Source organism: Ixodes scapularis, unplaced genomic scaffold (assembly GCF_016920785.2).
Source record: "Ixodes scapularis isolate PalLabHiFi unplaced genomic scaffold, ASM1692078v2 PGA_scaffold12__126_contigs__length_90152505, whole genome shotgun sequence".
Lineage (NCBI taxonomy): Eukaryota > Metazoa > Arthropoda > Arachnida > Ixodida > Ixodidae > Ixodes > Ixodes scapularis.
Window position 1 is genome coordinate 88,995,796 of NW_024609838.1, and position 27,579 is coordinate 89,023,374.

At 50.3% G+C, this 27,579-nt stretch overlaps 1 protein-coding gene across 5 annotated transcripts in view; it reads right to left on the reverse strand.

Moving 5' to 3' along the window:
- The window catches only part of LOC8037389 (kinesin-like protein KIF21A), a 265,745-nt gene that overhangs the window by 51,103 nt on the left and 187,063 nt on the right, over nt 1-27,579 (reverse strand). For 4 of the 5 annotated variants that reach the window (XM_040212128.3, XM_040212131.3, XM_040212130.3 and 1 more), the window contains 4 exons: nt 17,691-17,804; nt 16,398-16,537; nt 3,395-3,578; nt 3,071-3,235 (listed from right to left, as the gene is read on the reverse strand). In XM_040212128.3, coding sequence (XP_040068062.1) covers nt 3,071-3,235; nt 3,395-3,578; nt 16,398-16,537; nt 17,691-17,804 — 603 coding nt within the window. Of the gene's footprint in view, nt 1-3,070; nt 3,236-3,394; nt 3,579-12,286; nt 12,431-16,397; nt 16,538-17,690; nt 17,805-27,579 lie in introns of those variants that run through there. The other variant, XM_040212132.3, reaches the window with a different exon arrangement.

Below are 27,579 nucleotides of genomic sequence, written 5' to 3' on the forward strand. Positions count from 1 at the left end.
GCGCCACCGCGCTGCTATAACCCACCCCGGTAACCAGAGTCTCGATCACCTAAATACTACCAATACCGACTATTCACACTTGACGTCACTCCCTATGTCACCTCCGTTTTCTGAGGCCCAGAAACGAGAATGGAGATTGTTTAATTTCGGTTTCTTTACTTCTTCCGTATGCACAGAAATACACGTCACAAATGTCTACAAAAAATTGGGCAGCATGCTATGTTCCCAAGAAGCATAAAAACACCATTTAAAAAAATTGATTAAAATCGTCTTCATAGTCCCTTTAAAAGCATGCTTCAGTCTCCGGTAGTGTGCGGTACGCGGCAACGGTTTGCTAAAAGTCCCTATTTTTTTCAGAATTACCTAAACAAACACAACACGGTAAACCCCACTGTGGCCAATAAAAAGGAATACCTTAACAAATATAACCTTTTAAAAAAAAAAAAAAAACTTGATTGGCTAGTTTTGGCGCAATGTGTGCACTTGGGAGCAGGATGGCACAGCAAAAGTGGATTGGCGCACAATGGCGCAATTGGCGCAGCACTTCCACCCCTGAACTAGGGCATTTAATGAACCATACCGTCATGCCATTGCTGAATGGGACCAGTTGCCACGTCCTCCATCATTAGCGTCACTGATGCAGCAGAGTTTCAAAATGCTCTACTAACAGATTTAAATCAGGTACATGGATGTATTTTTGTATTTCTTGCTACTGCTTCGTTAATTGTTCATTACCTAACCAGGAGGCTGAAATAAATCAAAGGAAAGTGGGAAGAACAAAAACATGAGCCATTGTCAGTCTGGGAAGGTGGATCACCAGCGAAGCTGTTTAGCAGACGACAGAGCCACCCCGAGGAGACACGCGCGACGGGACTGCCACCCCGGGAGAGCAGAAGGAAAGGCAACTAGGCACGCAGCCAAGGGCTTCGAACGACGACCAAGAGAGGGCGGTTCTAGCGTAGACATGGCCGACGTGGGTCGCACAGCGGCAAATCTTTGAGAAACCTTTCGTATCTACCCGAAAGTCTACTCATCTTGAAAATGGCGCATATCGATAAGTAATCCACTGAATAGATTTATCCCAGTGATGTGATTGGCCTAAGCCATTTTGGCACACATTTTGGAGCAACCAAAACAGCATTTTGGAGCAGCAAATGTGCCCTTTGGAGCAGCCAAAACAGTGTTTTGGAGCAGCAAAAGCGGCTTTTGGAGAAGCCAGGACAGTGTTTCGGAGCAGCAAAAGTGGATTTTGGAGCAGATATTCTTAGGAAAATAAAAATAGTTGTTTTAAGTGCTGGACAAACGAAGGGCACTTTGTGTTGTGTTGTGTTCTGATGTGACGTGTTGTGACGGAACTCGCTGCTTCTATTTTTTACTGATCAGACATCCCACAAGTGTACAGTGCTGTAGGCATTGACGAACAATTTCGAAAAACCACTTGCCACCGTTTTACTGATTCCAGACGTGCCAGATTTTCGTCAAAAGAAAGCAAACGTAAAACAATGAATCGCAAGCGTCCCGGCTGGTGCCTCAGTCACGCAATCATGTTCGCATGCATGTGAGGCCAACTTCGGCAAGCTTGCTGTTGGGCATGCTTCGTCGCACGAGCACAGACAACGGCTGTCTGATCGAAACTGAAACCATGCCCCTCAGCTCCGTCACTAACTCATCCCTAAAATTGTACACAAAATGTAACTTTCAAGCATGCGACAAAAACAGTCCAGTGGCGCGTGCTTGCCAGGCCGGCAAACAAGGTACAAGCTAAACACACAAAAAATAAAGAACCTGAGTGCATCGATGCGACAAATCGCGAGCCAGCCTCAAAACGTTCTTGGAGCGCTTTGTGCAACGACTGAACTCGAGGCCAACAAGCGCGCTGTGCGGATTCAGCGTGCAGACATTGCCTCCTTTGCTTTAGCTCAGTTCCCTTCACCAACTTTCTTTCACGGCAGATTTGTCACGTACCGAGGTCCCTCTCGAAAGAAGGCCCACCGAAAGGAATCTAGATAATCAATACTTTGGCAGAGCAGTCTTTGAATTAAAGATGGATTTTGTAGTAACGTATGATTTAAACAAGAACAGGAATGTTGATGAACATGCTGTGGTACTCAGTTGCATTTTAGAAAGTACCATATCTGCAGTGATGTGGGGACGGCAACATTCGACGTCGCGCGACCACGGTGACTGAAAGGCAGTGACCAAATATAGTTTTCCCACGGCCGTCGCGTCTTCTAACAAAGTAACTCCTGCCGTGCAAAAACGTGGTTTCGTTTCACAGCATGACAGCATGGCTGGTACACGGCACGCTAGCGTCGGAGCGTCTGCACACATCCGCGTCTATCGCTGAAAATAAAAAAATGAGACGAGAGACGAGACCCACAAGAGAGAACACGAAACGCAAGACGCCGGGAAGACCATGCAAGACCGGGTGGTCAATTGATGCATGGTACTTTGTGTCAGGTGGCCGCTTGTGCTACATAACACACGCCTGCTCAATTACAGTACTCAGTTTAGTTTTGGTTTTGAAAGGCGACCTAAATTGGTCCTTTGGCGCAGGCTTGGCACAGATGACCCATATTTTGGCGAAACGTAGGAGGATGTAGCAGGGTTAGCCCCTTGGCGCAGTTTGGAGCAATTGGCGCAGCAATCACATCACTGCTATCGGTAAATGACCCAAGCATCAAGGAGGATGCAGGGAATGGTGTTCCAAGTGCCACACGTGCCGACGTCTGCAGCAGTAACTGTTCTAAAGCAAAATGGCATCTTGCATGCACGTTGGTCAAAGCTTTATTTTGATTATTTACTACGAGTCTTTTATATGACGTGCGCGTGCGGCACGTGCGGTGGTACGAGCGCAGAGATTTTAGTCACTGCACATAAAAGGTCCACGGAACCCTAGCCATAAACAGCTTCGCTCTAAAATATGGTAGTCTTAAATTTTGTACATTTAAATACTTACAGCTTGTTTTCTGTCAAAGAACTTGGGAAGAGAACCTTTCTCAAAAATACAATTATTGTTTTCTGCAATATTATTTTAGCAGCACGAGCAGCGTGGGGAAGCATTACTCACCTCCTGAGGTCCCAGATGCGGACGATGTTGGACGCCGCCGAGAAGAGCAGGGTGCCGTACTGGTTCAACTCAATGGCGTTGATGCGTGTCTCGTTCTGTGGAATCTGGAGGCTGCGCGAGGCCGAGTCTGCTACCACGGGTCCATTCTCGCAGTTGCCCGATGAGCTGCCGGGCAAAGACGTCTCTTCAACTAGGCTCTGGTTTGCTGGTAACTACAACGCATTTCTTGCCTTCTGGCAATGGCTAAGTTCAAAGGCCGAAAGCATCTACTGCATTCTAGGAGTATCCCAGTTGTCATCTCTCCCAATGTCACAAGACACTCACAAGAGGGTGTGGACGCACTTGGCCGGGTTCTCCCTCACGTCCCACACCTTGATGTAGGCGGTGGAGACCGAGAAGGTGAGGCGGGTGTACTCGCAGTAGCGCACCGCCACCACGTTGTCTGGGTGGCCCCGCAAGCTCTGGATCTCCTGGCCCGTGTGCAGGTTCCAGATCTTCACCGTGCGGTCTGCCAAAGAAAGCTTTCCTCTGGCACAGCCCCGGAAAGTCCCCTCTCCCAGGCCCCCATTCTATCCATAGTGCAAGCCAAACTAGCCATCGTCCACTATCGCGAAACTATCAGTCGACTATTGTCATACTATCAATCGACTATTGCCAAACGATTAATTGACTATGGCCAAAACATCAATCAACTATCGTAAAACTATCGATAGTATACTAACAGTAGGTGACTTGTCGTTAGTGAAGGGGAAACCTTTTCTGAACCGAGATTCAGAAAGGTTCAGGTGACCGAAACTCTTAGCAATGCAGACGGTTTGAAACAAAACATCTCAGAAATTTATGATTACACTTTGAAATTCTAGGATTCTTTTACGCGTAAAAATAAAAACAGCATATCTTTGATTTTACTCCTTGTCTTTGAAGACGATGTTGTGCTCACACACGCTCTCCCGTTCAGAAAAAATATGAAACAACTTCATGTCCACTTGTGGGCATCTAACTTGGTTGAATGCCCCCCCATGCGCACAATTAACACTGGGCCATCAGGAAGGACCACCCAACTTTCGCCACGGAGGCCGAACAAAACCAGACGCAGTGTTTTTTCTTTGGTGCCATAGGCTTCAGAAATTCACATCCATTTTATGCCCAGTTGTCGACATACCTTATCCGATTTTTCACTCAGAAAAATTTAAAAGACGCGCTGCTCATTCTTACTCGTGAAAAAAAAGCTGGGTAAGAGGGGGACGCGGATTTCAACTCACGAAAAATTACCAACAGATTAATTTTGCAGCGTGAGCTACACTGGCCGAGGTTGAGCAGTTGCGCGTGGCTCGCATAATTAGCCGTGCTCCGTGCTGCGCAAGCGCGAGGAGCAGTGACGTCACACAGCACACAGTTGGCGTGCCAGAGACGCCTCCGCCGCGCGCGCCTCGCCGGCCTGCACATTCTAGAGGAGTGATATCATAGCCGCGGCAGACGCACTGGCGCTGCCGCGTGCCCAGCTGTCCGCCTCCGTTGCGCAGTAGCCACGTCTGACGCTGCACCGGAGCCGCTTGATAGCGCCTTTCATTTTGTGTGCATAAGCTCACGCTACGTATATCCCGGCATAACCGAGCTAAGCCACCACAAATTTTTTTACTTCTATGCGTCACATTTTGTGCGTTTTCGAAGTTTCTCCACTGAAATCCGTTGCGAAGTGCCATAACAAAACAGTTATACAACCCGGGGTAACAAAATATTTGGGCGAGTTCACAAAAAAATGGCATGTAGTGAAATGCCAAATCTCCGGAACGGCACCATGGAGCGCCGCCATCTTGGTGTTGATGGAAGCGCGCTGCATCGCCTTCCCGCGTCGGCCGCCTGCTCCGAGGAGAAACAAACGCACAAAGAGCAAAAGCTTCAAGGCCTCTCCGAGGGAAATGGCGGCTCCTAGTTGGCTTTCCGCACCACAGGAGCAAAGCGCAGCTTGCCACTCTTCCACCGTTGCCCCTGGCAACCTGCGCGCTTGCTGGGGACAATCGTCTGCTCTTCGCTCGCCAGAATCCCGCATCACAAGCACGTTGGTGCTGGAAACATTTACCATATTTACTTGCATAATAAGCGCACTCGCATAATAAACACACACCCCACAACGGCCATCAATATTTTGACTTTTTTTTTCCCTCCTATAATCAACGCACCTGCAATTTTCGGATCCGCGAGTCTCGAATTGCGTCAATTTAGAAAGCCACCAAGCCAGTTTTCTTTTGCTGCAAAGCGGTCAGGCCAAGTCATGCCAATCCAAGATACTTTCATAATATGGCTGCAAGTGCGTACCATATTTACACGAATGTAGGTCGACCCTTAAAACCTGAAGTGGGGGGGGTCGACTTATAATCGAACCAAAGCATTCCACCGTCGGCAAAAACGAAAAAATCGCGATATCATGAACACCTCGGCTTGTTACGAGTTCAGCGGGCTGTACCTCTAGCATTGCACTATTCTTTGCACTCATTTTACAAATTAATTATATTTTTTATTTGCGCGAACCAGTATTATTGATAGCGATTCGCAAATTAACCCGAATATACGGCAATGAACAGCGCACGGTGCGCCCGACTCCCGGGGGGTGGCGGCACTTCTTGTAAGAGCCACTTCGGAGGCCGCTAGAACAGCCGTAACTCTACCCGCGGCTTCTCTTCGCAGTTTTTCGCGCAATTCACGGTCGCACATCGTTTGATCGAGTCTCGAGATCATGCTGGAGCGCTAACTACGTTTATTTTGTATTGACACGGTTGATCCGGGCAGTTTAGGTTTTCGGTGCTTGTTTACGGCCATTCTTCATTCAGAAGCAACCAACAAGTGCGCTGGTGGAAGCAAGTTCGACCCGTCGGAGTGGGTGATGCTCCAGTGGAGTTTGCAATGGCGCGGGCTGTGCCGACAAACAACTTTCAGGCCAAAGTCTAGACAGGTGGGGATCCCTTTCGGAGTTGGAGGTCCGGCTTGCAACATACGCCACAAAAGTGTGTGCAATCGGTCCCTACCCGTGACGTCCAACGCGATCGCCGAGCAAGCGTGGAAGATGCGGTTGATCCTGTCATTTGCGAAGTGCGAGATTTCGTTGGACTCCTACGACGTGCTTTGAGAACGTGGCAGTGATTATGACGAGACTGACATCACCAGTGCGGACGATTCGTAGTCTAGTCGCAGAAGAAGTGAGAACGACAGGGAGCAGCTTCAGTTGCCCTGCCTCCAGCGTGAACTTCCCAATTTCGATAACGCCTGGGCATTTCATGCACCTCGCGCGTGCATGCGCAGCTAAAGCACGCTAAAAGGCATCGATCGCGTGTTGGAGGCTCGGCTTTCGAAATAGATAGTACTTTGCCGTTGTCACGTGTTCACAGTAAAATGCGCATATAAAGATTTCGTTTTTTTTTTTGCTGATGTGCAACGTGGGGGGGTCGACTTACAATCGTGTAAATACAGTAGTTGCGGAAGTGATCAACCTTGAAACCGAGTGTAGTGCACACTTGACGAAGCTTGGGTCGAGGAATTGCCAAGCCTGAGACATTATTCGCCTATCAGATGCATTGATGTCAACAAACAAGCCGTTGTCTGTGGTCCACTTTCGGACAGTGAAATCGTGAAAGTGGTTAGGCCTAATTTCAGATACACTGAGTAAATGTGTTTATTTAATCTGTAACGGAACGGCACAGCGATGTGCACTCTGCGCTGTAGGCTGAGTGTGTCTGGTAGCCTCTCAGTGAACGAAACTTGATCTGTGCGAGCGGGCGTTGGGGGTTGGCGGTTGGAATTCCGTTGAACTTCGTACGAGTTCTTCTCTCCGTAACGAAACTTGATCCATGCGAGCGGGCTTCGGCAGTCAGGGGTTGGACTTTGTGCGAGTTTTTATACGCTTAGTCGCGGATATACAAAAGTGTCCTCAGCGTCAATGGCCCCTGAAGTTCCGTCCAGGTCAGTGCTGTGGCAAAACTTTGACAGCCTCATTAAACAAAAGCAGCATTCAATGACACAAGCTGAAGAAGAGGTAGCAATCTACTTGCACAAAGACGTCCTGGCCTGGGAAGAGGATCCTTGCAAGTGGTGGTGTGAGATACCCCCTGTTGGCTCGACTTGCAAGAAGGTACCTAGCCATACCGACCACAAGTGTGTCTAGCAAGCGCCTGCTTTCAGTGTCTGGGGAATTGTGACCAGCAGACCACTCCCAGAACACGTAGAACAACTTGCATTTCATAATTAGAACATTCTGTAACTTCATACCTTACTAGTATTACTTTATCTGTCTTTTTATCAGTCACATGTGTGAGATTTTTTTATTGCCATAATAAAGTTAATCTTTTTATAATTACGTTTGCTGAAAAAGAATTTGCAGTTGGTTTTTGATAGAGTATCCTTGTTCAATTCACATCAAATAAAAAATTTTCAAATTCGAAAATATTCGATTCAATTCGATTCATAGCCTTTACTATTCAATTGGATTTGTTTCAAAATATTTTGATTATTCACACACCTCTACTTTTCCAATCTATCAAAGCAAATATTTCTTTTCCTGCAAGTCCTTCCATTTCCCTTTTATGCTCGTCTATGCTCCCTGGATGTCTCCAATTTATGGTTGCTTTGGCTTCCTTATCCCACCAGCTTTTTGTTCCTTTAATTCCAACTCCTGCCAGAATACTAATTCCTTCTCTGTTTGCGTGGCTCCTCAACTCCTTTCGAGCCATTTTGTCACCTTGTCTTCTTGCTTCCGGTAATTAACCTTCATTTGTCCCTCCCTAAGCTTTTCATTCAGTTCATTTCCATGCAACCCACTCTGTTGTACTTTCCCCTCCCGTATGTACCAGATCTAAGGCCTCCGTAACTCCTGTAATGTCCTTCCTGTCATATCTAGCACCCAATAGGTGACCGGCGTTTGAGCCGGAAGTTTCGTCATCCGAAGCGAGGCACCACGTGACTTCACGCTTCCGGTTCGTCCGGTGCCGGTCGTGGTTCGTCCAGCTGCGTCGAGAGCCCTTCTAGGCGTGGTAGCCGTGCTGTATTCGCTGTGAAAATGGTTCACAGTTCCGCGGTACGTTGTTCTAACGCAAGCCATAGAGGGCATAAGATGTTCCAGTTCCCGTGAAACAAAGCATGGAAGCAACAATGGGCCGTCGCTATTAAGCGAGTGATGGAGCTAAGTGATCTGTGACAAACAAACGTCGGTGACCGTTTATGCGCGGCCAATATTGTTACAGACCAGTAGAACGTGTTCTCTCTTCAGGTAGGGGCCGCCGGAAATAACGATCTCTAAAAGTCTTTTGGCACCCACCAAAAAAGTCTCGATTAATCCGCGAAGGGGTGAGCACTGCTTGTCGTACAAGGCATCCGCGAGAACGCGAGATGCGATCTCGCAGGCAATCAGTTCATGGCATGACGTTTCGTCGACATACAGTGCCATCGCCAGGCCGTTCAATTCTTATATCGACAGCTCGGATTGACTTTTTCTGTAATGAGCCGCCGCAGACTGTTCCCGCGAAGCGGCGGTGAATGGGTGGCTTACAATATTATAAATTAACAAAAGAACAGCTCAGCTTGCTGTACTATAAAGAAGTATCGGATCGTAAGGGACAAACAGACATCATATTTTTAGACTTTAAGAAGGCGTTCGACAAAGTTAATCATAGAAAGCTCTTAATTAAATTGATTTCCATCTTGGGAGATAATAAGATTGTTCGGTGGACTGAGGCCTTACTAAATGATCGTCGACAGTTTGTAAGTATTGATGGGGTCAGCTCGGACGAATGTGATGTGAACTCGGGTGTTCCACAGGGTTCTGTCCTGGGTCCCCTGCTGTTTTTGGTTTTTGTTAATGACCTTATCCAAGATTCACCTGTAAAAGCCAGATTATTTGCCGACGATTGTATTATTTATACTGAAGTGACGTCCGTTAATGATCAAATTATGCTAAACGAGTATTTGTCTCAGATCAATGAATGGTGTGTTAAGTGGCAAATGTCGATAAACTTAGACAAGACAGTATGTATGACGATCACTCATAAACGACAGCCGTTAGAGTATATGTACATGCTGCAAGGAAAAGCCTTAAGCCGATTGTCAGAGTTTAGATACCTTGGTCTTACAATGGCCTCAAACCTAAGTTGGACTCCGCACGTTAGCAATATAATTGGAAAAGCTAACAAAAGATTAGGGTACATCAGGCGCACTCTTAAACTTGCTTCCCCAGAAACAAAACTCACAGCATACAAGATGCTAATAAGGCCTTTATTAGAATACGCATGTGAAGTCTGGGACCCGCATGTTAAATATCTTATATCAAATCTGGAGCAAGTTCAACGGCGTGCGTTACGTTTTGTTTTTTCTAGCTATAGACGGCTAAACTCTGTGTCACCTCTTTATAAAAGGGCAAATCTACCCCTCCTTCAGGTGCGGAGGAAGCAGAAGCGGCTTAACCTTTTTTATAACATAATGAATAACTTGGTTCTAGTAAATAAGCAACAGTATATTAAGGACAGCATGTCGCGTATAACCCGCAGCAAGCATGCTCGGTATGTGGAAGAGCGGAAGTTTTCTAAGGACTGTTTTAGGTATTTGTTCTTCTTACAAACAGCGCGAGAATGGAACAAGCTACCCGCACATGTTGTTACCGCTGAAACTCGAGAAGAGTTTAGTTCCCTTATTTCAGAGATTTCTGACAGCGGTACCTAGAGTTGTCATTTCATCATTGTGTTAAATTCGTGTTATTAATCTGTGCATTTTGAGCGTGTGTATTTTTTTTGTGTTGTAAAAAATCCACTCCTATCTTGGTCCTGTGTAGGACCGATAGTATTTCAAATAAATAAATAAATAAATAAAAGCAAATGGGCAGCACCTTCATATTGACTGATAATAAAGCGGTAGTACGACCTTGCGTAGCTCATATCTAAATCGGTGCTCGGTCATGCATGCTTTCTTTCTCGACATAAAAAGAAAAAAAAGGGGGGGGGGGGGGGGGTGTATGGTAGTTCACGGGGGACAACTTAGTTGAAGAACCAAAAACGCGTAACTGTTAAAAAAAAGGGGAGGAACGCGTCTCAGCTCGGAGCGTGGAGCGAAAGCTTGCGCTGGGAACCTCCTGGGTTCGGTTCCCCACCGCCCCCGCCCGTTTCGATCTGGATGAGTTTCGTACCGGCACGCGTTCGTGTGATCACTACTGCGTTATGCGCATTAAAAATCCCAGGTTAGTGGTTGTACTGCACTGGCGAAATTTCTCATCTACAGCTAAGAGACCGATTACCCGTTGAGGCGCATCTCCATCAAGGCTGTATAAACATACAGAGCAAACCAATTTTTAGTGTTGAAAAGCAAGGATTGTCACGAAGTCAGATGTCATCGAAACTAACTTGTGTACGGAAGCGGCGTTTCGATCGCGCGAGAAAACATATTAGCTTAGTTTGAAACGCCGTCTGACCGACTTCTTTCCCTGTCTCCAACTTTTGATTGCTTCAAGATTTTCTTAGCCAGCCTCAGGTGTTCTAACAAAACGAGAAAAGTACACCAGACCTCCGATCGGGCATTTCAGCTGGCCGCGTCCTACGGCTTACATTCGCACCTATTTCAGTCGTGATGTGATCTAACGTAACCATCAAAAATAAACAGAACCGAAATGAAAAACGCTGGCTCAAAAGGAAAACGAAACATCTAACCTGAGTTTTTATGCGAAGACCCGGAAAGCGCGGTGCGAGTGCAGCTTGCCGCCGGCCGCACTCGCTCTGGGCTTGCGTGGCCGTTCTCGATGCTTCTGTGTACCGACTACTACCTAACATATCCGTAGAAGTAACTTGAGACGTTCAGAAGTGCGTAAGTCACCCAGTAGCAGAGGAAGGTGGCCCGGATTGATCGGGTTTCAACACCCGCACACGCTTCCATAGCCGTCCTTGGGCTGCGTCGGCTGCTAGCTACGAACCGGAAGTGAAGAATACCCAGAGTGCTTTGCGGCTGCTGCCAAACGCCGGTCACCTATTCCTCCAAGGGGGCATTCACATCTCCTGTGATTATATTCCCTCTTTTCTGCATCTTATGTGCATTTTCGAATCCTTTCCTGTCCAGAAATATACTTGGCCCACCCCCATTTGTTCCCTACAATCTTCCCCTTTTCCATTCCCCTTTTATTTACTTTGATTTATTCCCCAAGACGGGATTCCGTTTCCCCCCTTTACGACAGTTTACCGCTGCTCCAGCTCTGCAGAAAAAAAAAAAGGCTTTTTTACAGCAATAATTTGGTCCTTGTTAACAAGCATCGGTATATACTCGATCATGGGTTCTCAGACTGGGTTCCGCAGAATACAGGGGTTCTGCGGAGTGCTCGCTTGGGTTCTGCGAGCACCCAAGTCAGTCCCCCCCTCCTACACGCACATGCAGACGCGACGCGGGGCTTTCAGCTCAAAACAAAATTTACTATTCATCGAAGTATGCAGGACTCAGCGGGCGGCAAGGCACGGGGCTAGCGCCGCACCCGCCATCAATAAATCGACTCAAGTCTAGCTCTCCCACCTCCTTGAGCTCTCCCGAGAACGTACGGCGCCCTCTCTTAACATGGGCAAGAAATGGTGGTGCGGGTCCGCCACGGTCATCCGCCCCTCTATTTTGTGTCTGCGCTACAAGACGTTCTAAGAAAGCTTTAGGAGAGCTAGGCTTGCTGTTTGTCGATCTTGGGTAGATGGCGCAAGCGAGCGCACGCCCTCCGTAGCTGCCGTAGCGTACCGCAACTCGCCGCACCCGAAGCCACCTAGAACGTGTGCAGCCACCTCCTCTCCCGCATAGAGCAGACGACAAGAGAGACGGCTCCTAGCAGGCGCGTCACCAGTGTAGGCGGTTTAATTCAGTTTCACTTTGATCACGCTCCTCTAGACGTTGAGCGGCACCGCTGCACCATGAGCAGGAAAGCGAAACCGAGAGCATACTGCAACAGTTACCTCAAGTGTGGATTTACGCAAACTGGAGGAAATCCTCAGTGTGTTGTTTGTGCCCAGGTTTTGGCCAATAGCTCCATGAACCTAGCGAAGCTTTCGCGTCACCTCTCCGCAAAACACCCGGCATACAAGGACAAGACAACCGAGTATTTCGCAAAGAAGCAACAACAGCTGGAAGTGCAGAAGCTAGGTTCACACAAAGAGGTGAGAAAATTTAGTAAGCGCTCTGGGAAACTGTTTCTAATATAGGCACGTTTTTGGTTCCAGGTTCCTTAACGCTCAGCGGCGCCTCAGGCTCTTTGCTGTTTTCCTATTGTCACTTTTATTGCGCTTCCCTCGTGCTTGTGTCGGTGCAGGGCAGCGCAGACTGTGATAACCATTGAGTGGATCCCTGTATGCCACTCCTATCTTGGTCCTGTAAGGGACTGACAGTATGGTCAAATAAATAAATTTATAAAATCCAAGAGATGCGATCGGCCTATGCCATTTTGGAGCACCTTTCGGAGCAGCCAAAACAGTCTTTTGGAGCAGCAAAAGTGGCCTTCAGAGCAGCCAAGACAGTGTTTCGGAGCAGCAAAAGGGGCTTTTGGAGCGGATATTCTTACAAAAATAAAAATACTTGTTTCAAGTGCTGGACAAACGAAGGGCACTTTGTGTTGTGCTGTGTTCTGATGGGAAATGTTGTGACAGAACTCGCTGCTTGTGTTTTTACTGCCAAGACATCCCACAAGTGTACAGTGCTGTAGGCGTCGCCGAGCGATTTCAAAAAACCGCTTGCCACCATTTTACTGATTCCCGACGTGCCAGATTTTCATCAAAAATAAGCAAACGTGAAACAATGAATTGAAAGTGTCTCGGCTGGTACCTCTGTTGGGCAATCATGTTCACATGCACGTGAGGGCAACTTCAGCAGGCTTGCAATTGTGCGTGCCTCGTCGCGCAAGCGGAGACAACGGCTGTTCGATCGAAACCGAAACTATGCCACTCCACTCCATCACCAACCGATTACTAAAATTGTGCGAAAAATGCAACTGTCGAGCATACGGCAAAAAACAGTGCAGCAGCGCCTGCTTGCCAGGCCGGCAAACAAAGTACAAGCTAAACATAAAAAAAAAAAAAGCACCTGACTGCATTGATGCCAGGCATCGTGAGCCAGGGTCAGAAAGTTCTTTGAGCACTTTGTGCAACAACTGAATTGAAGACAAGCGCACTGCGCAGGTTCAGCGTGCAGAAAATGCCTTCTTTGCTTTAGCTCGCTTCTCTTCACCAACTTTCTTTCACGGCAGATTTTTCACGTACCGGGGTCCCTCTCCAAAGAAAGCCCACCGAGAGAAACCTAGGTAATCAATACTTCGACACCGCAGTTCTTGAGTTAAAAAGGGATTTTTGTAGTAACAGGAATGTTGATGAACATGCAGCGGTACTTAGATTCATCTTAGAAAGCGGCATATCTACAGCGTTGTGGGGACGGCAACACCCGACGTCGTGCGGCCACGGTGACTGGAAGGCAGGGACGAAATAATTTTCCCACGGCCGTTGCTGTCAGGAGCGAGAGCTTCAGCTCACAAAGTCACAAAGTAACTCCCACCGCGCAAAAACGTGGTTTCGTTTCACAGCATGACGGCTTAGCTGGTGGTGTGCACGCTAGCGTCGAAGCGCCCGTGCACACCCGCGTCTATCGTTGAAAATATTTTAAAAAAAGACACGAGACGAGACCCACGAGAGAGTGTGAAACGCGAGCCAGCGGGGAAAACCATGCAAGACCGGATGAACCATTGATGCAGGGTACTTTCTGTCGAGCAGCCGCTTGCGCCACCTAGCACAAACGTGCTCAATTACGGTGCCCAGTTTAGTTTCAGTTCTGAAAGACGACAAAAATTATATTTTTGGCGCAGGCTTGCCGCAGATTACCTATATTTTGGTAAAATGTAGCAGGCTGTAGCAGAGTTAGCCCCTTGGCGCAGTTTGGCGCAATTGGCGCAGCAATCACATCACCGACGTCTACTCTGGCATAAAAGGTGGTTCTTCTGTCTCTCAGATGTGTTTCCTCATGTAGCAAGGAACAGTGTTGTCCACTGCATGAGCAGGTTTCTCCTCACGTGATTTTGACGGAGCCTCTGAGCATCCACTACATTCAGACAAGCTGTTGACCCGCTAGTGGCCTTCAGGCAGTCTCTTCTTGAGACCGTGTCTTGCAGCCCAACCGGTAAAACCAGGACCTTTAGCAGCTACAATTCAAACTACTCGGACTCTGAGACGGAAAGTTTTGCTGTTACTGCAAGGATACACGCCAGCTGGTTAAAAACTGAACTGACCACTCTCTAGGGTAATAAACAACGCAAGTTTTGCTGGACAAGATCTGAGTCACCTAAATTTGCTTTATTGTCTTACTCCATTATCATAAATATACCTTCCGGCTGGAAATCTCACAAACCTCCATGAGAATGAGCGATTAGAGCTAAAAGGAATGCCTTCCTAGACATATATTGGTGAGGTGAAAAAGTAGGAACACTCCAGCGGGACTGCATATTTATTTTACACTGGGTTTGCTTCTACGTAACTTGTATCAGAAATTATTGTGGTTTCATGCCACAGAAACTGACATTTTCGTTTGCTATTAGAGTTATGTCTCCTTAATATGGACGCCTGTGTTGTCCAGAACAACCGTTCATAATGTCAGTCATCTACAGTAAAAGCTCGTTAATTAGAACCGCAAGGGAAAGCCGCCTCAGTTTGAATTGTTGAAAGTTTGAACAAACGAAAGTGAAGTAACGGCCTTTCCTTCTCCCGACACAGCACGGAAAACACGGTCGTAATGCTCGCGGAAACGGTGCAGCCTCCCATCTGAAGCAGCAAAGTCGTCGTAACCCAGCAGCTGGGCGAAGTCCGCTGCCTCGCCAGTAGGAATATCCTGTGCACGCATGGCCTTAATCCAAAGCAGAAGCACTTTCTCGAGGTCGGGATACTTTGCGGGCCGCATCCTCTTCCTTTTGTTGGCAACTTCTGCCACCAAGGCGTCTTCAGTAGCCCTCTTATTCTTTATGGAAGTAGATAGCGTGCTTTTCGGTATTGCACGCTTCTTCACAATTCCTTGCTTTGACTAGAGTCCGGCATCCACTTCCCGCAGGAAATCCCTCTTCTCTTGCAGGGCATGGTATTTGCCGCGGGCACAGGCCATCTTCAAGTCGCAGCTCTGGGTCCGGCGCCACACCACCCATGTCTGCCGAAACAAAGTTTAGCCGAGACTGAACAACACCACAAAGAATCGCTTCTTTGTGTGTTACGAGCCCAAAGCTGAAAACAAACGAGCACACCCGACGGAGACTGCCAAGACAGATGTGTGTAGGCAATGTAAGAGAGGAGAGGGCCAATTGTGTGTGCGCACCGGAGATTTTCAAAGCCTCCGAGATGGGCGCAGGCAGGGAGTCTTGGAGGTCACGTGTACGTAGAACGGAGAGGAAGCTGCCGCCGCCCTCTGGCCGCCTCCGCGCCGGTTAGAGTTGTCCCCATTTTGCCTTCTCTCGCCGTTTCGAAGGCAACGCTTGCGACGCAGCCTCTTGTGTGGGCAGCGTTTCTCTGGTCGTGTGCCAGGTGCAAAGCCGCCGGCGCGGTGGCGCCTAGTTCAAATCATCCGTGGCGGAACCTACTCGCTTTCCAATTAACGGGCTTTTTTATACATAGACGCCTATGGGCCGGACCAAGTTGTCCAGGTCAAATTGTTCATAAATTCGAATTACAGTAAAACCTCGTTATAACAAAATGGGATATAACAAACTAATGGATATAACAAAGCAATCATAATTCCCCTTGCTTGCTAATAGTATGGAGAAATGGACATTGGCTGTAACAAACTAATGGTTATAACGAAATAACTACGACCGCTCCTTCAACTTTGTTATAACGAGGTTTTACTGTATTCAAGTTTGAATTAACGAGCTTTCACTGTATAATCATCAATCAAGACCAAATAATAAACAAAAAAGGTGGTTTGGTGTTTGTCATCTGGGAAAGAGTGACCCAGGCATACCAGTTGTGGATCCCCTCGCCCTCTGGCAACATTGGACAGAGGCGCATTAATGTCCGGCCTGCTAGCGCGTGATACATGTTCTCCGCTATTTGATGACCTCAAGATTTTAGTGCGGCACAGAAGCCAGCCTCAAAGGGAAATTGACGAGTCCTTTTTTATTGCTAGCTCTGTGTGTGGGTGATTTAGCGAGTGATGAGGTTGATTTCATTAGGAAGTCGAGCAAGTATGTGTAGGCGTGTGTTGGCATGATGGAGGATTCAACCAACTAGACCTTGTTGTACAGTGAGCGAGAGGACGCAGGGTATACAAAGCAAGGTACCTGCAGGCAACCGCATGCATTGGCAGTGAACAATACCTTTGGAACTGCTGAAGAGGACGTCGTCCGTGACTGCCAGAGACAGCACTGCTTTGCTGTGGCCCTCGGCAACGTGAGTGCACACCAGCGGAGAAGACTTGTTCAAGATGGGTTTGCCTGTGAACACGCTGATCACACCCCTGTTGGAACCAGAGCATCAGCAACAACACTCCTCGGCAAGTCGGCAAACAGAAGGCATAGTAAAAACAACGGGGACCAAAGAGAGGCTGCTGTCTCACAACCGATATCTATTCCCAATGGGAAAGAAATTGTACGTGCTGTTAGAGCGGGAACCCAACCTTGGCATTAGCGAGGCTCACCAGAAAAAGTTCCTGAAAACAATGCTAGAAACAAACAACTCGAGGGAGGTGGCTCGCAAACAGAAGACAAAGTTATGAAGGAACTGAGGCCTCGAAACAGGCATTGCAACTCAACCTTCCAGATTTGTTTTAAAACTAAGCATGAAAGTTGCTACAAGGAAAAGCTTGACGAGAAAAAGCTGGAAGTTTCAGAATGAATAGACATTTTATTGATAGCTTCTTTAGAGGTGAAGCTGAAGAAGCCTCTCAGCCAAATATTCAGCTATCATTCCAAGGCTACTGACATCTTAGATTGCCTTTAGCCTAGTCTGTCACACTAGCAATTACTATAATGAAGTTGCCACCTAAACATGTCAGTAACTAGCACTTTCTTTTGTACAGAAGGTAAATCGGTCATTGTGATATGAATAGCACATAATAAACAACATCTGGAGTTGAACGTTGCAAAAATAACGAGAGCAAGACAGAGACATCTTGTGTACGGCATATCAGCCCCTACAGGAACACTCGAGGGATATCGCAGATATATTTCTGTTTCATTGGCCAAGCCCAAACTTTGACTGAAGCTTCACGAGCTCATCACAGGCTGGAACTGGGGCTCCTAAAGTGGGCTCAGAACTGCCTGGGCTCACTGGCCTGCGACACAGCAAAGCTTGAATAGTCGCTCAAGTTGCGGTAAGCATGACTTGGACTGGGGTGCTCGGCGCCTTAACCATGCATCCATCCCGACAACAAATGACTATGTCAGAGGAGCCGGCATGTGATGCCATCACCATTGTGCTGCCTGGTCGTAGAAAGTAAAAAAGCCAGCCCTGGCACCTCAACCCATCCCGCATTACTATGTCCCAGGGGCCGGCATGTCATGCCTGGTCGTAGAAGGTAAAAGCAGACACAAAGTGCTAGGTGAAAGCTAGAGAGTGACTGCAGGGCAGATGCTCCGCTGCTGGGCAAGGATATTTGTTGATAACGTTACCTGTCTGGCTTGGCTAGTGGGGCTGTGCCGGTGCTGGTCAACCTCGAGAACACGTTTTCCCTCGCCCTCCGGCCTGCAGGTGGCGACGAAGGTGGTGTTGCATCCACGGACTCTCTAAAGGCGGGCAGAGAGGGAGTGGTTTCACAGAGTAGGTTTCTAGATCAGTACAAGTGATGGCGGTTACTAGGTGATTACAATGACAAAAGTCAACTTTCAAGCCCCTTTGAAGCTCTCAAGTGGGGAAAAATCAATCTCACATAGTTTAATCCATCTAGCTTCCTAGGACAACCAGCCTCGAGAAAAAAAAGTTTGATTGCTCAGTTTGATTGACAGGTGATGGCTTCAGGGACACAAAAGGGGCCTTCAGACCCCAAGCGGTCCGACGCAGACCCTCATTGGAGAATCGCTGCTCTATGCTATCGCGGTATCACTATTAATGTAAGCAACACCAGTCCTTCAATATCCTGCCAGTCTCAGACCTTCCCACTGATCCTATGGGACAGCTTGGTACACAACCACGCGTGGCGCTGGTGTCAACAAGGGGGCACCGCCAATCTAACCAGCGCTGCTGGGAATCTGGCAACAAGCGCTACAGGAATTTCGAGCCCACACTGAATGAGCCACCCCTAGATCACGGTGACATGCCACTGCACCGATAGCATTTTTAAAGTGCCTTACAGACGACACTTTGCAAGGATTTCGGTGTCGGCAGTAGTGGAGACAAAAAAAACCTTCTTTCCCCTCATGGCCAAGGAGAGAAAAGTTGTGCGTTCCCATTGGCCACGCCGGGCAAAGAGGGAAGAGAGGAGATCACCGACGACAACGGCGCAACGACGAGGAGGCGTCTTCCCCGTCGTCTGCTAACGATAACCTCAAAACAAGCGTTTTGAAACACTACTGACGTTTAGTCTTCTGCAAATAGTGGATTTTGAGTTTGAAGCAAATTCAAAGCGAATAGTGGTTTTGCCTGAATATTTTCGATTTGAATATCAAATAGTTTTTTTCCGCCATTCCCTACCATTGCATAACGCTTAGACGAAAACCCAGCTAAACTTGTGAAGGTTGTTCCACTTGTTCATTTATAAGCCAAGTTAAATCTATCTATATTTATGACCAATGGATTTCACATAAAATGAATCCTATAGAAATGGCCAACTATACTCAATTGATTGAATTTACAAATCTTGCTATATCAAATATTCTCTTTAATCACGAGTCAAGAAAGAATGAACCATGCATGATGAACGCAGGTTGTAAGGGCACCTCTGCCTAACATAGTATGCTGTTGCACAAGAGTCAGTTTAATTTGGAAACTTTTACTACAATGTAGATATACAATGTAGATAACAAAGTATAAAACAGAGGACGAAAGACAGACGAGTACATTCTTTCAAAATGAAAAAATGTTCTCGTCTGTGTTTCGTCCTCTGTTTTATACTTTCTGTTATCTACTACATCTTACCAACACGCTCGTTAGGAATATAGATATACACATTCACGAAGTTTCCATTTATTTTCAAATACAGTTGGCACGGGTGCACCATCCCACTTTGAATGTATGCTTTCCTTCCAAGCACGCAATCGCAATATTCATACTTTTCCAGGCGTTTATAGCGGCGGGTTATCCCGTTGAGTGCGCTTCTTACCGAGCACCGATGTAATGCAGAGAAGCAACACCCGCGGAGCTCGCTTCCGCGGGTATTGCTTCTCCGCAGTGCACCGGTGCTCGGCAAGAAGCGCACTCGACGGGGCTAACCCGCCGGAATCAACATTTCGAAAAACGCGAATAGCGCAGTTCTTCTCGAAGCAAATATCGAATATTTTGTATATAATTATTATTCCAAACTACTATTCGAAATTTCAAATATTTGCCCAACCCTACTCACATTAAATGAAGTCCCTCTTTGGCAGTTTTCAGTTGCTACGCATCATGTTAGAGGGTTTCAGAAACTTCCACCGCATTCAATTTCCCTATAACATCTCTACTTCTCGAAACCAACACAAAATAAAAAATACAGTAGGCTCACCTGTTAAACCTTCGATATTTCCTACTTATGGTGAATTCAAACAAATTTCAAATTTTTGGTCGTCCCACTTATTTCGAACGACATTTTCGTGCAATTTATACTTTTTGTTCTCGCGGCCTTGTCGACCGTGCTTCCTACACAGCGCCAGTGCACTGGGAAGAAACAACACCCGCGGAGCTCGCTTCCACGGGTGCTGTTTTTCTGCAGAGCACCGGGGCTCACAAAAGACAACTTTTTTGCTCGATGAACAAACTTGATTTTGTTTCCAGGTGTCATGTGCCGTCCACGCAGTCCACGACAGAAAACATTTTTCAGGAATAAATAAACTCATCTCGTACATTTCCCTAATGTTTCATATGCGGCACACATGCTAATGGTCAGTAGGCTTGTGCAGAGGAAATCAAATATAAGCTCTGTATGTGCAGTCATCCATAGAGCGAATAATGATTAAATCTTATTTTGCATAGAATAAATAAACAACATTGCCGATAAAGCATAACTGATTGATAATAAGATCAATACGGTTTTCTGAAAATGCAATGCCTAATATTTTATGGTTTTTCACCGTATCAACTGGCACAGAATTGAATTGGAGTTTTCTTTAAAGGAGGACACTTTTATTTTATTTTATTTTTTATCATTTTATTTGAAACCTTTTACAGGTGTTTGCCATTATAGTCAAAAAAGCTACGCTAAATTGCATTGTAACATGACCTGAACTTTTTTGGAATGCTCACGTGAAAATTCACAAAAACAGTCCATTTTGGCAAACTTCATTTGGTAGTACAGTGGTACAGTGCATAGTATGGCGCACCGTGAATTCACGAGGACGCCCATCAAACCACTCGGCCAATCTTGGCCGCGACACGATCACATGGTCGTGTTGCCGCGGGGTCGATCGGGATCTCGAATTCGGCTCCCGACGCGCCGCTTTCTCTCCTAGCCACTGGAGGGCGCTGCAGGCGCCCCCGTGGCAGGCGAGGAGAAACCTCCTCGCTCATCGATGGTATATACTCGGTGGGGCAGGGGGCGAGAGGCCTCTAAGAACTCCGGACGAGACCGAGACGCAGGCAGGCAAGTGGGTGGCGACCGGATCTAGGATATCGCGGGACGCGAGGCCTAAGGCCTTCTTTGTGTTTAGCGTTGGGCTTAACGCGCGGTTGTAAATATTTGTATAATGTAACTTGTATTTGTATTTTAGATTGAGTGTTTTGTAGCGTTGTGTTTTGTCGTACGAATAAACTGGGAGCGGAATCCCGCTCCCGTGAAAGAACCAGGCTGGACTCGGGTTGTTGACGGACCACGTGGGAAACGGCGAATCGGCGTCGGTACGCGATTTCCTACAAATGGCGCATCAACGTTGGGGCAGGCGAGCCGTAATTACGGTCGCAACGTCCGTCGACGACACTGCGTGAAAGTTCACGCGGGGCGGTCCCCCTGGTTGGCGGGTCTATACCGCGGCACTTTGAAGTTGGAAAAGGCACGTCCAAACAAGTGTTCGGGATGGCCGCGGGTAATTTCGCGCTAACGGATTTAATGTTTTTGGCTGACGTCGCGACGACACAAGCGGAAAAAGAGCGACGGCTCTCGGGGTTGGCGGAGGGGAACGCCGCGGAGATGACCGTAGTGCGGAGTCCGGAAACGCCGGCGGTATCGCCAGTAGTGTCTATGCCGCAAAGCACGGAGATGTCCCGTGAATCCACGGCATTGGTTGCGGCGTTCGCTCAGGCCTTACAGAGCATGCAGAGGCAAACGCCACCGCCGAAAACCCTCATCCGCATTCCGGTGCCGGAGTACAGCGGACACAGCGATCGAGCTCTGAGCGCGACCGACTTCTTGCTGGAAATCCAGCGATATCGGAAGGCTACCGGCCTGACCGAGACGGAGACGCTAGGCAGGGTTCTGCCGGTGGCTCTTGTAGGCCCAGCAGCCAGGTGGCATCGCCTTGTGGGCGAGTCAGCCGGAACACTCGACGAGTTCACGGCCCTCTTCCGGCAAGAGTTCTTGCCGGCAGACTACCTGCCAAGAATGCGCAGGGAACTGGAGGAAAGAACGCAGGCTCCCGCTGAGCCCTTTGCTGAATACCTGCGGGCAATGCAGGAACTCCTGCAGATCGCCGATCCGAATGCTACGAACCAGGAGCAGGTCGAGCGGGTGGTGAGGCAGGCGCATCCCACCTTTTCGCGGTATCTGCGTGGGCGCCCATTCGGAAGTCTGAGTGAGCTCGCACAGGAGGCACGCAAGGTTCAGGCAGACATACTGGCGGAGCGCAGGTACCACCTTCCCCCAGCACCAATCGACACGCTCGAACCCCGATGCGCGTGGCACGGGCCGGTGCCACGTGGGTGTCGACGGGGGGAAGCCGCAATGGCGGCGGCCAGCGGGGAGCCGAGCGGGAATCCCTGGGAGCTCACAGATGACGCCTTGGAGCCAGGATCACGCCGAGGAGGGAGCGCGGCCGTCCACGCGGCGGAATTCCGGCCGACCGGCGCACCACGGATCGCCGCAGCCCAGGAGCAGTCTGCCGCCGACCCGCTGCCACAAAGGGGTGAGCGCATCGCACGTCCCACTGGGGAGAGTCCTATCCCAGGTTGGCGAGGCCGCTGCTTTCGGTGCCACGAAATCGGGCACTATAGGCGCGACTGCACAAGGGAGATACCGGGAAACGGAGGAGGCCGCCGATAAAGTTATCGGCGGCGAAACAGACCAATGAGCGGGTCCCCGACACCCCATCGACTGTATGCGTGCCGACGGCGTATCGAGTCGGAACAGTGACAAGCACCGCGGCCCCATTTATTTCCCTGACGGTGGCGGGAAAGGAGTTCGCAGCTCTTCTGGATAGCGGGGCTAGTGCGTCGCTAATTGGGGACGAGGTCCTCAGGCATCTCCAACAGAAGTCCGTTCGGGTGAGGCATGGGGAGACCACTTTCCAGTTGGCTTGTGGGTCGACGACCTCGAGGGGAGCAGTGCGTCTCGTGGTACGTTGGAATCAACGGGCGCAGAGACAGCGGTTCGTCCATTTGGCCGGGCTGACAGTACCCATCATTCTGGGACGGGATTTCCTGGCCCACACCGGCATCATCATTGACGTGGCAAGTGGCGGGTACCGAGAGGGGGCACATGCACCCCTTTCAAGTTTCCGAGAGCACTCTATGGGGGCCATGGCGGCAGCGCTGGGAAAAGCGACAGAACAGGAAAGAACCGACCGCGACGACGCCATGAGTCACCCAACTCCGAGCTCCGCTGAGCACTGCGACGGAATGGGCCACCCGTTGGCCAATGCCGATGGACTGTCTCGACCAGAGCGAGAGAGGTTGGCGGCTTTGCTGCACAACTTTGACGAAATGTTCACCGAACAGCCGGGCTGCACTAAGCAGGTGCAACATCGCATTGAAACTGGGGACGCACGCCCTTGGAAGTCCAATCCGCGTCCTGTGAGCCTGGCGAAGCGAAAAGCGATAGATGCCGCAGTCGATGAGCTCCTGAAGTCGGGAATCATTCGCCGGTCATCAGGACCCTGGGGATTCCCGGTGGTTTTGGTGCCCAAGAAGAACGGAACATCGAGACTCTGCGTCGATTATCGGCGCTTGAACGCGGTGACCGTCAAAGATGCGTATCCATTTCCGAGCATCGAAGAAATCATCTCGAATCTGGGGAAGGCGAAGTATTTCACTACCCTCGACGCAAGCAAAGGCTACCTCCAAGTGGAGATGAGCCCGGGCGACGAAAGCAAAACTGCATTCGTGTGTCACCGAGGCTTGTTCGAGTTCACTCGGATGCCGTTCGGATTAACAGGTGCACCGATGACATTTCAGCGGTTGATCGACGGGGTGCTCGGAGATGCCAAGTGGCAGCACGCGCTCGCGTACCTGGACGACATCATTGTGTACTCGGAAACTTTCGAGGACCACCTTCGTCACCTCGAGGACGTGTTGCGCAAACTGCGGATCGCCGGCCTCACACTTAACCCGACTAAAGCCCAAATTGGAGCTTCTGAGATCAGCTTGTTGGGATTCCGGATCGAGAGAGGAAAAGTTTCCCCCGACGCGGACAAGTTGCGGGCGATCTTGGAGTTCCCAGTCCCTACCGATGTCGGGGGAGTGCGCCGTTTTCTCGGCATGATAGGATACTACCGAGCCTACATCCCGAACTGCGCAGCCATGCAGGCACCCCTCACGCAATTGCTGAGGAAAGCGGCTCCCTGGAGCTGGGAGGCGGCGCAGGAGGAGGCGTTCCTCCAGCTGACCGAGGCCTTGGCGCGTACAGCATCCCTCAAACTGCCAGACCTGAATAGGCCCTTCACGATCCAGACGGACGCCAGCGACCAGGGACTCGGCGCGGTGCTCTTGCAGGAGACAGAGGGAGAGATCCGCCCGGTGGCATTTGCCAGCCGGGCGCTGAACCCGGCAGAGAAGAACTACACGGTGAGTGAGCGCGAATGCCTCGCCATCATTTTTGCTCTTAAGAAGTTCGATCATTATGTCGAGGGGACGGAATTCACGATCGAGACGGACCATATGGCCCTCGCATGGCTCTCCCGAATCAAAGAACCCGCCGGAAGACTGGCGCGCTGGGCCTTGACACTGCAGAAGTACGAGTACCGAATTCGGTACCGGAAGGGCACGACAAATGTGGTGGCCGACGCGCTCTCCCGCGCACCCGTGGGTCCCCCACCGCGCGAGACAGCAGACTGCGGAGGCGGGGCCATCCCCCGGGAGACGGGAAATCCCGCCTCGAGCTCCGCTCGCCACTGTGGCGGCGTCGCGCAGCTGGCTGAGGCGATTACCTCACTGGGACCGGCGTTCAACCGAACGGAACTGTTCGAAGCGCAGCAGCGCGATTCTTTTTGTCGCGCTATCTTCGACCGGCTCAGGCAAGAGATGGATCCTGACCAGACAGGCGGAGAGACGCTGCGGCACTCCGGAACACCGAGAGGGCCAAGTGCCACCGCCCAGGAGTCAGACATTGAAGCAGGTGAGCTGGAGTCTTACCTGATCGATGGGGACGGCGTCCTGCTGCGCTACTTCCCGGAAGAGAGCGATTCAAGTGAGTCGTTCAAGACCGTGATTCCCCGCGATCTCAGAGTGGCAGCGCTGCGTCACTACCACGATGCGGACGGTCACGGCAGTGCACCGAAGTCGTGGCATAAGCTGCGCCGTTTCGCTACCTGGCCGGGCATGAAGGGGCAGCTGTGCCGTTATGTCCGTAGCTGCGCAGTGTGCCAAGAGCGCAAGCCCAGGGGCGGCAGACCACCCGGCCTGCTCGAGCCCATCGTGAGTACGCGGCCATGGGAGATCGCGGCCTGCGACTTGATGGGACCCCTGCCGCGGTCAAGCGGAGGCTATCAACATGTGTTGGTAGTCACTTGCCACTTCACCGGATTCGTCGAGATGTTTCCAATGCGGAAGGTGACAGCCAAGGGAGTCCTGAGCAGGCTGTCCGAAGTCTGGTGTCGCTACGGGTTTCCCGAGAGACTGGTGAGTGACAACGCCTCGATATTTTGCTCGAAAGTCTTCGCGGCAACCTGCCAGGCCCTCGGGATTAAGCATTGTAAGACTTCGTGTTACCATCCACAAGCAAATGTGACCGAGCGGCGGAACCGCGACATCAAGCCGCTGCTCGGGGCGTATGCTCGTAAGCAGCGGGACTGGGATCTGCACTTGGATTCGATTTCGTTTGCATTGCGGTCCAACCTCAACCGCAGCACTGGGTTCACGCCGGCGCTTTTGAACTTCGGCAGAGAACTCTCTACGCCGACCGATGCGGTTCTTCGCCCGCGACAGAGCGCGGCCAGAGCGGTGCCCTCGCACGAGGATTTCGCGACGCGCACAAGAGAGCGACTGTCGCGGGCGCTGGACGCCGCCCGCGGAAACAGGGCTCGCGCGCGGGCGGAGCAGAAGAACACCTATGACAAAGCGCACCGCGATGCGCAGTTCGAGGTGGGCGACACCGTTCTGCGGCGAAGTCACGTGCAGAGCGATGCGAGTAAGTTTTTCTCGGCGGCGTTGGCCCCCAAGTGGGTTGGCCCCTTTGTCATCGATTCCAAGAAGTCTCGACTGACATACACGCTGAGGGACCAGAATTCTGATCTCGTCCGCGGGACAGTTCACATCGGCGAACTGAAACCCTTTTTCCCCAGAGAAGGGGATGAGCCGGTCAAGCGGCCGCAAAGGGGCATTCGCGGGCACCAACGATCTCAGGAGTTCCTGGGACCACCGCGGCACAGCTACAACACGCGTAGCCGGAGGCAACCCGATGGGATCGGAACCTCGTAGAGTGCGTGGCCCGGGAAAGGGAAGAAGAGGGGGGAACGATCCGAAATCGGCGTTCCCGGCATTGTGTTTTTGTTTTTCTTTGTGGGTGGGGGAGGGGTGTCTCGGAACCCTCAGTGTTAGTTTTTGTTTCTTGTTTTTGCTGTGGAATGTTTTTCTTTTTTTTTTGTTTGTGCGGCGTTGCTGTTGGTGTTGGGGTACTGCTCCCTCGCTGGGCGCGCGCCTTGGACCTTTCCCAGCTTGTGCGTCATCGGCCCTGCGGCTGCTGCTTCGAGACGCAACGTGGTGTGCACCAAATGGTCCTCTCTGGGAGAGGATGAAAGGAGGAGTCGCAGTTTGGACAAACACCAGCCTGGGCTGAACTCCTCGTCTTCGGGCAGCGTACTCCCCGGCCGGAACCACAGCTCGGGGAGCCTCGTTGGACGTCCGCGACGCCACACAGGACGCCGGGGTGCAGTTCTCAGTGACATTGGACTTCCAGCCCCACATCGCTCCGGGAGGGCTGTCGCAGCTGGGTCACAACCACAGTCCCTCTCCAGTGCACCACTTCCTGGGGGGGGGGGAGGGGGGGGGGCAGTCTCATGGTGGCCAGGCACACTGCTCAAGGACCCCGTTGCCCCGGAGGTTGCCGCCAAGCCGAAGTCGACAAAGTCTACTGTGAGGTGTGCGGGGGCCGCGCACCCCAGGTCTCGGGCGAACTGATGGACCTCAGTGAGGACGACCCATGGGACCAGCGGTGTGTGTGTGCGTGTGGGGGGTCTCCAGGCCAAACCAAGCGACGGTGTTTTCAGCAGCCTAGCCGTACGTCTGAATTCCGGCGTACTTCGATTTTTAGGAGAGGGGAGTATGGCGCACCGTGAATTCACGAGGACGCCCATCAAACCACTCGGCCAATCTTGGCCGCGACACGATCACATGGTCGTGTTGCCGCGGGGTCGATCGGGATCTCGAATTCGGCTCCCGACGCGCCGCTTTCTCTCCTAGCCACTGGAGGGCGCTGCAGGCGCCCCCGTGGCAGGCGAGGAGAAACCTCCTCGCCCATTGATGGTATATACTCGGCGGGGCAGGCGGGGCAGGGGTTCTTAGAGCGGACCAAAGAAGCGACCAAGAGCAATGCTGGGACAGCGGAAAAGCCGGCGGTCGCGTTGGCAAATACTTTGGCGTCGGGCCAAGTCGGGCGCCTTGTCAATTGCAAGCTCTTGCGCAACTTGTTTGGTGCGTACATACGTGCGTCCGTGCACGGCGGGCTATCAATGCACGGTTGGGACGCTCTTGCAAACGTCTGTGTAGGACGTTGCAGCAAAGCTTTATTTACGCTTTGGCTTTGCCTAAAATATTGCACAACCGCGGTCGCGACGGGCGGGAAGAAGGAGCGGGTTCGCGGTGACCTTACTTCGGCGGGGACAGACGTCGACCTAACACTCCGCGGTTACGTTAACAAACTCTTATTTTGTTATCTCCATCGTTTTCTTTTCGCACGGATACACGACCACTTTGGGGTCGCTCACAGAGGAAATGCGTAAACAAAAAGAAGTGTCTTTCCCTCCTTCGTTTTACTTTGTCACGGACGTCCTCGAACTGTAAGGTCCG